We start from the raw sequence: 15154 nt of genomic DNA, 5'->3' as shown, positions 1-15154 counted from the left end.
CCGGGCTGAGTTCAGCTCCTCATCCTCACCTTTGGGAGCTCGTGGCTGATGACACACAGGCATACAACAAGACCCTTCAAAAATAAAGCATTTAGTATTTGAAACAAAGCATTTGTTGGGGGAAAAAATCATAAAATAACCAAAAATAATCTATATTCACGTATTTGTGTAAAATTTTCAAGGTAACCAAAGCAAACTGGACTCTGTCAGGCACTGAAGTGTCTCGGATTAACTCTCCCAGCTAATTCCCAGCCTTTTGTGAATGTGCTCCTTTCTCCACCTCCCTAATTCTTTTCCCCTCCAGTGCAAAGAAGCCTGGCACTGTCTCTCAGCTATTGTTTGCAGGAAAGTGGCTTATCTCGAGACATACTTTTCCCTTTCATTTTCCTTTTGATTTGAAGTGTTATGTTCGTGGGGCAACCGAGTCAAACCAGAGTACTCATAAACCAGTCCCGAGCAGTTCCCCTTTCATCACGGGACTAAAACACATTGCAAAGCTAAGAGGAGAAGCTGGAATTACGGCGTATTCTCGAAAGTTGTAACAGGACCCAAGGAAGAGTGGCAACATCCTTTTCTGATTCCTATCATCCATAATATTTAGTATTCTCGTAATAATATTTCTTAGGATGAAACGCAGCAACCGTCATCTCTCGCTCCGGGATTTCAGAAAAGGAGGCTTGTTTACGTTGCCCGGTAGCTTCCTGATGGTAAAACAAACCGAAGTAACTCCGCCACCACCCCCGGCACGTCGCTGCTGCCCCGCGGCGGGGCTCTGCCCTCCTGCCCCCGCAGCCCCGGCTCTCTCTCGGGTCTTTTCTCCCCCGCTGCAGCAGCTCTCGCCAAACGACGTCACTTGTTGCACAATGACGTTGTCGGTGGCGTCACCACCTGCCCGTGGCACACCGGGGAGCCGAGCGGAGGAGCCCGGAGCATCCCCGCCGCCGCCGCGCCGCTTTCCCACGCTCCGGCTCCTCTCCCTTTTTTTTTTTTAGGGGCTCTCCGGGCGCTTTGCAAATAAACGCAAGGGCTCCGATCCCACGGCCCCGCGGACCCCGAGAGGACGGCCCCGTGCTTTTCACAGCCCCAGCCAGGAGCTCGCTGGGGGCCCGGGATGCTCGGCACTGCCTCTGGGCGAGCCGGTGCCTGCCGCCAGCGAAGAGGTGATGCGGCGGCTGCTGTTGTGCTGCTGCAAGGCGCCGGAGAAAGGGTTTTCGCCAAGTCTCAGCTGGAAAAAATAAAATAAAAAAATAGTAAAAAAAATAAAATAAAAAATAAACCAACGTGCAATGCCGGTGGCTGGGAAATACAAACTCCCTCCCCAGCCCGAAATCAGGGTTTCTGGCAGCAAGCGGCTGCCGGCAGCGCCCCTGCGATGAAGGCTGCGGGGAGCTGGAGGGGAGCAGCAGCTCGCAGGGAGCCTGGCGCCGTGACAGAGGGGGCGGATCCTGCGCACAGGCGGGGAGCGCCGCGCCCGAGCGGCCCCGGCAGCAGCGGGGCTATTCCAGGAGCCGGAGCCGGGGCCGGCACCGGGAGCGGGGCCGGGGGCAGCGGCGCCGGTGGGCTGAGAGGGGGCGGCCGGGCGGGCAAGGGGGCTGCGGGTCGGGTGGAGGGGAGAGCGAGGCTTTGGGGGCTGCAGCACAAGTTGAGCTGAGCCGGGCGGAGAGGGGAGCGGGAGGGGAAGGAGAGGAGGAGGAGGAGGAGGAGAAGGAGGTGGAGGAGGAGGAGGAGGAGGAGGAGGCGGCGGCTGCCGCCGCTGAGGGATTTGGGCTCGTTTCGCCGAAGCAAATCAGTGCTCGGGAGAGAGCGGCGAGGAGGAGGAGGAGGAGGAGGAGGAGGAGGGGGTGAGGGGGCAGGGAGAGGGGGCTCGGGCGAGAAAAGTGCGAGGGCTGTGTCTGGGCGAAGCAGAAGTGATGAGAAAGCCGGCGGGGAGGCTGCAGGAGGCTGCCGCTGCCGCCGCCGCCGAGCTCCGCCGCCGGCCGCCCCCCCGGCGCCCCCGGCCCTCGCCATGGAGGCGCTGAACGGCCCCGGCCCCGGCCCCGGCGACTCGCTGCGGCCGCCGCCCGGCCACCACCACCCGCACGCCGACAAGAAGCGGCCGCACCGCGCCCCCTCGCCCGCCAGACCCTTCCTCAAGGACCTGCACGCCCGCTCCGCCGCCCCCAGCGCCGCCTCCAAGCCTCCCCCGGCGCCCCCCAAGTCCCCCGGGCTCCCCGGGCGGCCCTCCCCGCCGCCGGCCTCGCCGCAGCCGGGCGCCCACCACCCGCCGGCCGCGGGGCTGCTGGCGGCGCAGGGCCGGCTCCCCCGCCGCCCCGCCGCCCCGGGGGCCAAGGCCGCCGCCGCCGCCGCCGTCCCCTCCGCGCGGCCGGGCGCCAAGGCCGCCCCCTGCGCCAAGCGGGCGGCCCGCGGAGCCGAGCCGGGCCCCGGCGGGCGGCCCGGGGGCAGGCAGCCCGGCGGCGAGGGGGCCGCGGCGGGCGGCAAGGGCAGGAAGGGGAAGCGGGGCGCCGCGCCGGGCGGCGGCCATGCGGCGGCGGCGGTGCTGGCCCGCGTGGGGCACACGGACAGCAGCTCCGACCTGTCCGACTGCCCCTCCGAGCCGCTCTCCGACGAGCAGCGCCCGGCGCCGGCCGCCAGCAGCGACGCCGAGTCCGGCACCGGCTCCAGCGACCGGGAGCCCGCCGCCGCCGCCCTGCCCGGCCCGGCCCGCGGCGCCCCCCCGCCGCCCGGTCCCCGCGGGGAGCCCCCCCCGGGGCCGCAGCCCGGAGCCGGGCGAGCCCCGAGCCGCGGGGAGCCGGCGCGGGCGGCCCCCGAGGAGCTGCAGCGGGAGGTGGAGGAGCTGCGCTCCGAGAACGAGTACCTCAAGGTGGGTGAGCAGCGGGGCTGGGGGGCTGGGGGGGGCCGCCGCCGGTACCCCGGTGCTGGCAGCCTGGGCTGAGCTGCCCGCGGGCTCGGTCGCTGCGGTGGTGGCTGGGCAAAGCCCAAACTCTTCCCAAAGCGCCGGGGAGCGAGGGCTTGCTTTCCAGGAACTGCTTTCCCCAATGCCGCCCGTTAAAATAAGAAGGGACCGGTTTCCTCATTCGGTACGGAAAGGCCGGCAGCGCTGTGTCCTCCGGTTCTTCTCTTACATCTATAACAAGGCTCTGGGTGGCTTAAAACAGCACCCGTAACGGAAGGTGCATCCTCGGACAGCTCTGTGCATGCATCCCCCGAGAGGCAGGAGAGCTAAATTCAGGCGTGCTGTGCTCCGAGCCGGCTTGACCCGCAGAAACCTTTGGTTGGACCTGTCCCTAGAATATGAGCTTTTGGCACAGCGAAGAGGCTACATCCATAAAGAGCTATAAATAAACAAACTCGGATAATCGCGTAACCGCGGGTACTGTGCCGCTTGACTCTGCTGCTGGTGACAACAACGTTTGTTCCCCGATTTTGCAAACTCCGTTTAGTCAAAACAACCACGCAAATCTACGGGAGTTTTGCTCGAGTAAGGGCTAGAGCTGGGTGTAACCTCGGGAGAGGGGAGGGTGGCAAAGATGTGAACTGGGCTTGCCGAGGGGTTTTGGCTAAGGGACGAGAAACGATGCTCAGCATAGCAAAAGGTTAGCAGCAGGGGTGCCGCAAGGTTCTCTGCTGGGTCTGGTGCTGCTTAATGAACTGGAGAAAGGAGTGAGCAATGATACAGCAAAATCTTCAGACGGCATGAAGTTTTTCTTAATCTGAAGTCAAGTCCAGCAAAGACTGGGCAGAACGTGATCGGAGGCTTAACCATGGTGAATGAGTGAGAAATGAAGGCAGAGGACGGGAAATAAATCTCGATATTGAAAATTTGAAGCGCTCAGAGAGAAGGACTGAATGTGCACTTTTCTAGGTTTTAAGTGCCTTGTGTTAGCTCAGGAGCATCCTGCGAGAAGGAGCAATGCAAATCTCTGCTCAGTGTGAAAGTGCAGGGAAAATATGTTTGATTTCATTGGGAACTGAACAGAGAATAAGAAAGAAAATATTATAATGTTTTATAGAGCCATGGCTGTTATGTGGATCAGTGGGTGTATGTGAAATACTGTGGGCACCACCGGTCGTCTAGAAAAGGATAACACAGAACTAGACCAATAAAAATGATTGGCAGATAGCAGAGCCTTTATAGCACTCATTTGTTGGAAAACTCTGGGGTGTATCAGGGAAATGTAATAAAAGTCTGTAAAATGGTGAGTGACATAGAGAGCCTTTATCAAAAGCTTCTGTTTTACTTGACAGCCCAGAAACAAGAGGAGATGTAACAAAATCTGGGTTGGTAATAGGAATTGCTTTCAGGAGTAGGCAAACTGGCATTGCCAGCAGAAGTCTTGGAGGCCAGGAGTGTAGAGTACCCAGAAAAGCATCTCTTTGGACATCTCTTTGTGTTACAGGATTTCCACAATTGTGCTTACACTTTCACCCGGTATGGAGAACGTGTTAATCCTCCTGCTTCATACTGAAGACAATTTGTAACTGTGGGAAACTGAAAATAACGTTTGTCTGAATTGTCTAGGACCAATTATCATTAGGGTTTGGCACTGGCAAGTCCTAGCTGAAGAACTTTATTCCACATCGGTTGAAACATCTATCTCTGTGTGGCTTCAAGTCTTTCACCTTGGTGTCTTCATCATCTGCAGCGGTCAGGTCCCAACCCTCCTTTGATTTGGGCTGTAACTTTTTCAGGCCACAAGTATTTCAGAGACCAGCAGAGTAATGCAGGCTGCTTTCTGAGTGATGTAGTTGACTTCCAGTGGGCATTTACTGGTGCCTGGAAAGCCTTGAGCTGGCACTGTGGCTCTTCTGAGGGGAATGATTCGCCTTTTCTCCCTGGCCACCCCAGTGTGTAAAGTCTTGGAAGCGCTGCTCCTCTCCCAGATGGGTTGGAATCAGCCTGACAGCTCAGAAGCCATCAGGAGAATTCCCAAACTTTCTTTTCCTTTCCTAGGGAAACTTATTAAAGCACTTCTCTAGCCTTCTGCAAATTAAAACCACAGCGTTGCGCGAGTTGTTGACGTGTGGGTTTGTTTCTTGTGTTTCTTACACGGCGGTTCTCTTGTTTGGTGAAGGAGCGAGCTTTGTTTCTTGTTTAACTGGAGGGGGTTAAGGAATAATGGGGAGGCTGTCAGCTGCGAATAGACAAATGATTAGATAAATCCCAGAAGAAAACGTTAATTTCCTGAGCGTGTCCGTATGCTGAATTTTACAGAGTTCACTCCTTCTTTTCCCTCCCTACATCTGGAATGCAACAGTAAGTGCACATAATTTTAAAGCCTATACCAGGGAAATTTCTCCTTCACATAGAAAGGACTTTCACATATCAGGATATATAGAGAGTGTACTCTGTGTGTGTATATATGTTCACACATTATATACAAAGACTTATTTAATTGTAATGATTACTGGAGATTAAACGGCTTCTAGAAGAAACAAAGTGAAAACAATCGCATGTCTTTATTTCTACTCCAATACTAGAAAGTCTCCCAAAATGCTCTGTGGAAGCCTCGCAGAGCAAGCTGTTGGTGCTCCAATTGTCTGAAATTTCATATACTGTGAGCCTGATCTCAACCTGATATAAAGTTTCCACCTTATGTATTTCCTGGCACTGTGATTTTTATGCTAGGTGAGGCTTTGGCTCCAGAAGTAGCGGACTGTCTGTAAAGTTGAGCATACACATGAAGCAGCTCGGGATAAGTGTTCACACGGTGCAGTTTCCCTTTTACTACCTCTGTGAAATTTCTTTGTTGATTTCAGTTTCGTGAGTTTCTTGCATAACCTTCCCGTGTAACATGCTGAAAGACTGTAATACTACAGCAGCAATTAAAAAGGTGTCACTTATTTGTTGAGGTGAAAGAGTGGAATTTTGTCATGGTGGCTGCCTCTGTGTAGTCAGAAGGTCACTGGTAAATGCTAGCGGAAGGTATAGGTTTAGTTACTGCTGTCCGGTCTTCATCTGTAGGAGCAAAATACTGCCCATGGAGAACCGTCGTGCACTGTGCAAGCACTGGGAAGCTTTGAAAGAGGCTCTTCGTGGTGCAGATCCCTCTAAAGGATCAGGGATCCTCAGGGAGAGGGACCAGATTTTAGCAATTAAAGATGTTCTTGCTTTATCTTGGCAAAAGTTTGTTGCAGACTGTTTTAATTAAGTAAGCTTGTTACCAGAAACAGCAGTGATACTTGACTTGTGAAATACGAGTCTGACATGTGCTTCTTTTCTCTTTACATCCTGCATGGACACTATTTGAGGGAAAAAAAAAAAAAAAAAGCCTTGTCCATGAAGTGCAACACTTCTCACTGTCCTTAAATGAAACCGGTGCTTGCTTTGCTTTACTGAGTGTTTGTGAGTGTCTTGGTACAAGTTCACATGCCCTAGATGCTACTACTGTGCAGACTAGCACAAAAATATATTCTAAGCTATCTGGGATATCTTAGATGATCACCTTGCTTATCTTGCTTTGTCTTATTCTTTCTACTTTCATTTTTATCTGTGACACAGGGTGGGTGTAAGGGGAATAAGTGGCCACTCCTGGCACCTTACGGCACTCTGATATGTCTACACAAAGCTCGTTTTTGTTTAAAACTGCAGTGTGTGTCAAATGAGGTTATCTTGTATTTCTCAGCTCCCTTGAAACTGTAGGTCCTTGAGTCTGTATGCTTGAGGTGAACTGAAGCCTCACTTGTGTATCTCAAAGGATCTTTGCCGAGCGAAAAACAATGCAAAGTGACAGGACCAAATATTTCCTTTAGCGAGGGTGTCAGGGGTCAGCAAAACAAAGGTAGCCCCCATCTGTGTGGCAGGCGCCTTTTCTCACCTGGTACCTGGTGTACCTGAAGAGAACAGTGGCAGTAACCCTGCCCTGGGCGTGCAGCCTCTGTGGTGGGCCTCGGCCTATGGGTGGCTGCTGAAGGGAAACGTCACTGTGGGGGGGGAACAGGGGAAGGGGACGGGGCCTTAACAGCCCCACCTGCATCCCCACCAAAGCCCTGTGCTGCCTGGAGGGTGGAGGAGGCGAGGTACCAGGGCAAAGCCGTCTGCAGCACTCGGGGTGTTTGGTGGTGGTGGTGCACCCATCAGATGACTGCTCCCAGGGCTTCAAGCGCCCCAGCAGAGGAAGCGTGCTGGCACAGTCGCAAGCCCGGTGCTTGAGGGAAACAGAAAAGCTGCCAGACGCTCCTCTCTCTCTCTCTCACATCCTGCACACTCCAAGCAACCCTGAAGTCAACAGCTGCTCACAACCGTATGAGTTTTCGGTTCTCATCTTGTTTTACACCTCCGGTGCTCTGCCTTGGGAAGTCGTGCAAGCTTCAGGCAGCACCGGGTCAGTGCAAGGCTATTTTGAAGTAGTTTGGTTTGAGAGCTAAACAATACGATCAGGGGCCCAGGGACTTTCAGTTCCTTAGCATATTTTGCAAGAGGCAACAATAATGGTTGTTGCTTTCTTCACAACCAAAGCCTTTTAGAGCGTATTTATCCCTACTGCAGTTCTGCTGAAGTGGGTAAAGTGATAAGGGGGATGTGTTTATTCCTTAGCAGTAACACCGTCTCCTACATAAAGACGGTCTGAGATATTTAAAAGACAAAAACAGAGATTACATAAAATTGCAGTTCGTGAATCTCAGATTTTTCAAGGCCTTTCTAGAACTCCTGGATTTGCCAGTACCATAGCGGTTACCCACTGTAATTTCCACCCATCCTTTCTTCCTCGCTCTCCCCACATTTGATTTAACATATTTTAAATAACCTTTTATTTAGAAAAGCTACTGGCATAAGCTATAAATATGACCTCTGGCTAAACTAAACAACACTTAGATTTTTTACATAGACAATTGAATTTCATGCTTTGCTTACATTTGCTTAAATGCTGTACTTATTGGTTTTGTATGTTTGTTTTTCTACTCCTTGTTTGCAGATGTTACCAAGTTAGTATTTAACTTCTGGGCACTGATGCATTCCTAGTTTGCAGATATTACCATCTAGACGCTGATGTGTTCTACTTCAACGGAGCCTCAAAACTTTCAGTTTGTTGGTATACATAACTGTAAATGCATAGGAAAGAATTCAGTATCTATACATCCTTTACTGAGGTTTTCTCATCCGTACTGAGGTTTCTACACCCACTGGGTTTCCTGAATGAAACGTCTCTGTCATGCAGGTGTTTTAAAGCTGTCCAGAGGATGCAACAGTAATGGAGCACATTTGGAGCACCCTTGGAGCGTAGTTCTCTGGGTGTTTTATTTCCAAAGGAATACAGTTCGTGTGTGCTCCACAGGCTGTGTGGGTGCAAATAGGATTTGGTGGGGATGACTGGAGAATTTGCTTTCAAACCTCATTACGGATCTCAGCCAGACTGGCCAGGTAGACACCGCCAGTCAGTTGTGCAAGTATTCCTGTTCCCTTCACTGGGAATGACTCATATTATGAGTACAGGTTACTCAGTGTAATAGCTGCAAGACCTGACTCCTCTCTCTCTCTCTCTTTTTTAAGAATCCCAAACAAGGCATATTCCTATAATTTACTCTTAATTATACTTTGTTATAAATTAAATCAATATTTAAAAAGTATGACATCAATAAAGGTATTAATGGGGTAATGGCTTCTCTTCTGACAGGCAGGTCTTCAATTTGCGCAGTACCGATGTGAAATTACACCATCAGTATGTATTTGGGCTATGCAGCAATGTAAACTGCACACATTCTTTCCCCTTTTAACCAGTTCACCTTGGCTTAGTGCATGGACGTGGCAACAGTGAATCCTGATTCTCTTGCTTTTCCACCGGAGTCTAGGGGAATCCCTCAAACGGAGTGGCTCTTTATGCGTATCCCTGCGTCAGGGCAGCCGCCCAGTGACCTCAGATGGGTGATCCCCACTAGACCCCAAACAACTGGCTTTTAGGAAGTCATCCAAACTGGGTTCCCTAAAGCACAAGCAGCCAGACTCAGGAGCACGAGCACAAGCAATTTGGATTTCTACTGCAAATTTAGAAGGAGCTGCCAGTTAGAAAGTGGTTTCATTTCCCACACTTTCCGCTTTTCCTTTCTTATGACCAGCGTGACATCTGGAAAGAAAAGCATTTGAGCTTTTTCGTAAACAATGTTCTCTTGCAGGACTCTCTGCCTGCTGCTGTTCTTACTGAAGTCAATAACATAATTACCAGTAAATTAAAGGGGATCAAGAGGAGGCTCTCATCCCCTGCAGGAACGTACAGCGAAGTGAAGCTTCTTCTGCCTGCACTTAACCTTGCAACTTCAATTGCCAGTTTGGGATCTTGGAGCAGGTCCTGCCTGTTTATGGCAGGGTGCAAACTCTCAGTTTTTTACATGCACAAAGAGGGATGCCTGCTTTCTTACTTGTTTGTTTATTTTAATTACTCTTAAGTGCCTATTCTGGTCTCTCTCTTCAGTTTTATGAAATTAAAGTCCACGGTATGAAACTCAACACCTCCTGAGAGAAAGAGCTGTAATTCTCACTCACAATAATAATAGTAATAATAACAATACGTTTTAATGGAGTCAGGGATTGGGATTATATAGTATTTCCAACCGCCTTGCAGTGAAAGCACTTTGTTTTTTCCATACTCCTGAGTTTGTGATTTCCGAGGTTCTGGTTTGCCTGCATGTGTCTTTGATTGAACAAATGACTGACATGTTTTCCTCCAGAGTGGTGGGGTCACCAGTTTTGTAAGTAGGACCATCACAGTTTCAATTGTAATTTTCTCTTCCCTGTGTCTTTTCTCCATGACTGTTGTGAGGCCTGCAGATCATCACTTTCAGTGTTCGCTTCCTCTTGGTGGTTTTGAATAAAACTCTTTTCAGCTGGAGTCTCTGGCCAAACATCCTGGCCAGCCTTGCATTTGTGCCTAGGAGATCCCACCAAGACAGCTGCAAGGACAGAGAGGTGGCTGGAAGATGTCTTTTTTCCCTTCCCTAGCACCTGGGGCAGTTTTTACATGGCCAAGGGTGTGAAAAAAATAAAGCAGACTTTAACTGAGCTTCCGCTCTTTTCTGTGTACACATCACTTCAGAACAGGACCGTAAGCTGCCCTGGTTTAGTAGGTGCAATTGTAACAGCTGTGACTTAGCGGATGCTGACACAAGTTTTTGGTGTCTATGGCAGAGTCACAAGGACCCGCTAAAGAGAATTAGCTGTTGTCAGCTGGGAGCGTCTGCACCCTTGCTGCTATATCAAGAGCGAGAGTATGTCTTTGCTGTAACTAGTAAAGACTATCCCAGTAGCCATAGTTGTGTGCTGTCATACAAAATCTGAACGACCTACTGCTTTCCTGCGTTTCAAGAGACGATAAACCTGAACCTGCTCCCATACATGTATTTTTAATATGTGAAAATATCTTCATCTTGCTTCTCAAAAAGACCCAGTCTGACCCTTTTTTAGTTTTTCTGCGTTGGCTGGGGAGAACTGGCAGGTACGAGCTTAGGGCAACGCAGCAGCAGTACAGCAGAAGGCAGGCTACCAGCGTGTGCAGCCTGTACAGCCAGTTTTTTGCTCCTTATACGGTCAGACTTGTTTGTTCCCTCGTTGTGTTTGCATGGATGTTGCCGTGTTTTAAAACTCCTCCAAAGGCTGCTGTATTCCAAAATACAAGGGCTCAGGGCACATTCTGATTTCTAAATAAAAGTTTGGGGAGTGGGAAAAAATGTGTACAAAATAAGCTCAATTCAGTAAAAAAAAATCAGGGGAGAACCATGAATGGTTTTAAAATACAGCTTTCTTGATTGTATCCTCAATTTCAGTTTATCTGCCAAATTGCACTAAAGAAAAGGAAACTGTATTTATATAACCAAAGAAAAGCAAACTGTGTATTTATATAACGAAAACCAGAGGAAAGCATAAGAAAAAAATCACTGATTTGCAAAGTCAGAGTTGTGCTGGTACGGGAAATTGAGAAAACTGAAGTTTTACTGGAGGTGAAAGACATGCCTCTCTACTGAAATACAGCCAATCCTGCCAATGCTCGCAACTTTGGGGGGAACTTCTTTGGTAGGAGGAAAGACACTGGATTCGAGCCTGGGTTGGAGACAGACTTACCCTGAAGGCTGTGAGAGATTCTATGCCCACCGAGGGGATTTGGGACTCTTCCGTTTCAGTGGGATGCTTGTTTCAGGGGACTGGGTTGTTTGAAAGGATGAGAGATTCACTTTCCAAATTTGACTGTAGTAAATACTTTGAAGTCAAATGTAGTGGGTTGTTTATCTTTAGAAACTGGCCAGATTTACTAATTCCAGAAACTGATAGACAAGGAGTAAGTTTAAGAGATCAGCAATAAAATTGTAATTACTCTTTGCAGACCACGTAATACACTAAAGCCATTGTTTGTTCCTTGAAGTATAAACATAGTAAACTTGAAGTAAACTAGATCCCATTAATTTGGTGGTAACAGATATTTTCCTTCATTGTGGAATTGTGTTGCAAAATTCTCCATTTGCAACCAAATTGTCAATCTAACATTTGAGTTCTGAAGATGCCATTAAAAGACGATTGAGCTTAAATCTAGTTGTACGTGATTCAGTTCCTGAGTCTGCAGACAGCCTTAAGCAATAACTCAGGTCCTGTTCATGCCATAGGGCTATATTAGCTCTGACAGCTACAGACTGCAGTTTTGGAATCATCTCCTTAGCCAAAACAACTAGCTAATATACTGGTAACACAACAGCGTACTCTTTTTCTCAGGTTCAAAAGTCACTGCTATTCTCTAACCAATTTCTAAAACCTTGCTCATTAGGGAGTCACCCGGGAGCTTCTCATCCACCCAAATGCCCTACTCCTGCAGCTGCCCCAGGGAGATTACAGGGCAGGATGTTCCTTAGCTTTAACACCGTAGAAATCCGAATATAATGAGAATGTATAGGGATATTGTGGGGTTGGGAGAAAACCTTTCTCCTAGTCCGTCCTTTCTGAGCTTTTAGGGAGAATTGCATGGAGCTCAGAGTGTTTGTTTTAGAAATAACAAGCCTTGGGCTTACCCAAAATTTGATGCTGGCTCAGCTACTTTGACTTAAAATATCATTGTGTAAATACTCGAGTTTTTGTATGTTGATGGAATTGTTGCGGGTGTAACACTCCTATTGTAACATAACCACGCCAATGAGGCTAAAGAAGTTGGACATGTCTTCTTTTGGTCGGTTTGTAAAGCTCGAGGGGAGCAAGGTGGATATGGGGAGGAGCAGGGCTGTCCACCCCATGTGGTCGTGGGAGGGGGGAATGGTGGATCTGACTAGCGGGGGGATGTCGGCAGGCACGTTCACCCCACTGTGCTGGTGGGACAGGGCAGGGATGGTGCAGCTTGGAGAGGGCTTTGTCAGCAATGCCAGCTCCGTGGTTGCATCTTCTCCACCTGATGCAAGCACGAAATAAGCTCCAGATAGCGTATTTTGGGTATTTTGAGTGTCAGACACAAATCTGAAGTGAGGTAGCAGTGCAGCTAACCCCCATGCAAGTTTTCCTTGAATCTTATTTATGTTTTCCACAGAAAATGTGGTCTTTCTAACATCAAATGCAATTTTAAAGAAAACAATTTAAAAATTGGTGGTTTATTCTTCTCTCGTTCTTTTCCTTGATTTGTTTTCCCAGCTTAGTTTAAAGCTAGAAGAGATTTCCTCCCATGCAGTAGTTTAATGGCTTGTACCCCTGAGCCTGGAAGACCTTTATAAGAGTTTTAACCTGGAGCTTCAGTCGTGCACAGATTAAACAAATGAGAATGATAGAGCTTATCCTGTTCAGCCATAAATCTTTAAATCTGACTCGAGAGAGCATGTGCTGCTCATGGAATAAGGTGGGACTGGGATAGCTCAGGGTGCCCAGAAAGGAATGCCCAGGCTACATTCCCAGGGGCACAGGTTTTATTTTGTCCTTGTGGTCCCTGTTATTCAAATGTACACACACAATCAAAAAACATTTTCTCCCACACCCAACCCATCTGTCATTCAAAATGTCCGTGGCGCTGGGCTCAGGTGGGACAGCATTTTCATATGGAGCAGTTCAATATTTGGCAGAAAGTTCCTATGTCAAAGAATCATTACAGTTGTAAAGGGACAATTTCATTTTTAGGAATTGCTGGTTGTTAAAAACGCACGTCACACAGAGATGTTGAGGTACTTTGTTAAGTGGGTTTACTGTAATCTAAATGAAGCAAGGAATCAGTTCAGACAGTGGAAAAGTATTATGCATTTTTTCTTTTTATTAGAGATGGAAAAATGAAGGTATTACCAATTTCAGGAAACAGATAAGCATTTGGTCTGTTTTTAATTATTAAAGCAATTGTAAGAAATGTATCAAGCGTTCATTGATCCAGCATAATGATTCAATGTTGGGATAAAACTTTTGTTCCTATGGCTTCTGCAGATGCTTGTTGCAATCTGTATCGCTCTATTAGCCTGGTATCCTAGCGAGCGTGTTTCCTATTTGCTCCCGTGGGTGAGATTTAAAGGTATGATGGAGCACTGTTTTGACTTTTCACAGGATGAGCTGGATGAACTTCGAGCTGAAATGGAAGAAATGCGCGACAGTTATTTAGAGGAAGATGTTTACCAGCTGCAGGAGCTCCGGCGAGAGCTGGACCGGGCAAATAAGAATTGCCGCATTCTGCAATATCGTCTCAGGAAAGCAGAACAGAAAAGCTTGAAAGTTGCACAAACAGGCCATGTGGACGGCGAGCTCATTAGGAGCTTGGAACAAGATTTAAAGGTAGGTGAGAGATTCATATTCACAGTGAAAGATAGCAGAGCGGGGTTTGGCTCCCTGTAATGGAAGCAAAGGTGACATATGAAACAGGCAGTAGTTCTCAAAATGTCAGGACCAATTTCCTTCTTCTGCGGTGGAAAACAAATGTTCAGTTTATCATCATAAAAAGATGTGTTAGCAAGTAAAAAAACATGTGCTTAGCCTCAAATGAAAGAAATGCTGTCAAGTTAGATCTGTGCACTTGAAAGATTTAAAGGGCTTTGTTTTACTGGCTTTACTCAAAACTTTAGATTTCCAAAACTGTATAAACAAAACTTGATATGCTTTTCCCAGTTCATACTGTTTCCTTCCTTTCATTTCTTGCTTAAGTCAAATAACTGAAAAAAACTTGTCAAAGGCGCATTTCTTCTGGCCTAACAAGCTATTCTTTTTGAGTCTCATACAGGAGCAGACTGTTACAGCAGTTTAGGAGGACAGATAGAGAATAAAAATACTATTCCCATAACTCAAATTCCTGTAAAATCTGTTCATACTGAAACAGTCTTTATGTTTTTCAGAAATGTTTCTGTTGAGGCTAAGATTTGCATAAGCATGATGCTTATCTAGCTTTCCTTGTTATCTTTCTGACTATTGCTATCATGCAACTGTTTTGAAAATATCTCACTGCTGGAATTATTAAGCACCTGGTACTCGAAAATACAAAAAATAAAACCTTCTGAAATTGGAATTATTGGTTCCCAGCAGTGGAAATCCATGTGATGTATCAAGTGATCAAACCTTTCAAAACGCCAGACGCAATTTTTTCTTTTATTGTATGAAATGAATGATAACCTTATCATAATAAAAAAAAGATACATTATTCAGTAAAAACCTTGTATGGAAATCCAAGTAAAAGAGATACTGAGTTTCTTTGTTTGCTTTGTTTTTGCTGAATTGTTGTAATTCAGTAATTCATCATTTCTTGTGATGAATCACCATTCTGAATGTTTTTGGAGTAAATATTCTTTCCTGTTAGGCTGGACTCAGAAAACCTAAGCTAGCATATATTTCTTTCTTATCACTCTTGCCAAGTTGTGATTGCTGCTAGGGAAGCAAATTTGGGCGAATGAGACTTCTGCCTGGATGTGGCTTTGATCAATGACCTGTCAACTTTACAGCACAATATCTTTTGTTTTATCCATGTGTTATGCTGGGACTTTGATGTGCTTAGTATCTGCTTAGTATCTGCTTGTTTCCTCCTGCTGTCCATGACATTGCCTTAGCATAATGTGGAGGGAGAGCTGGAGATGTGTAATCAAATATATTTTCATCTTGGATTTCGTTTTTTAGAAATGAATATTCATTTTGGTATTTGGAAGGCTTGGAGCCTTTCATCAGCAGTCTCATAATTGAATTGAAAATCTCTTGGCTGTCTCTTGGATGTTTTCTGCTGTAGAAAACATGCTGTAGGTGTTG

The 15154-nt window shown here is 47.6% G+C and overlaps 1 protein-coding gene across 10 annotated transcripts in view; it reads left to right on the top strand.

The window, feature by feature from the left end:
- Positions 1-1723: 1723 nt before the first annotated feature.
- Positions 1724-15154, top strand: part of MTCL1 (microtubule crosslinking factor 1) — a 104269-nt gene continuing 90838 nt past the window's right edge. For 2 of the 10 annotated variants that reach the window (XM_066992775.1, XM_066992778.1), the window contains exons 1-2: positions 1728-2860; positions 13478-13706. In XM_066992775.1, coding sequence (XP_066848876.1) covers positions 2006-2860; positions 13478-13706 — 1084 coding nt within the window. In that variant the 5' untranslated portion in view covers positions 1728-2005. Of the gene's footprint in view, positions 2861-13477; positions 13707-15154 lie in introns of all 10 variants that reach the window. The other 8 variants (XM_066992771.1, XM_066992779.1, XM_066992774.1 and 5 more) reach the window with 7 other exon arrangements.

Source organism: Anser cygnoides, chromosome 2 (genome assembly GCF_040182565.1).
Source record: "Anser cygnoides isolate HZ-2024a breed goose chromosome 2, Taihu_goose_T2T_genome, whole genome shotgun sequence".
NCBI lineage: Eukaryota > Metazoa > Chordata > Aves > Anseriformes > Anatidae > Anser > Anser cygnoides.
Note: the sequence above shows the minus strand (reverse complement) of the source record. Positions and strands in the feature narration are given on the sequence as shown.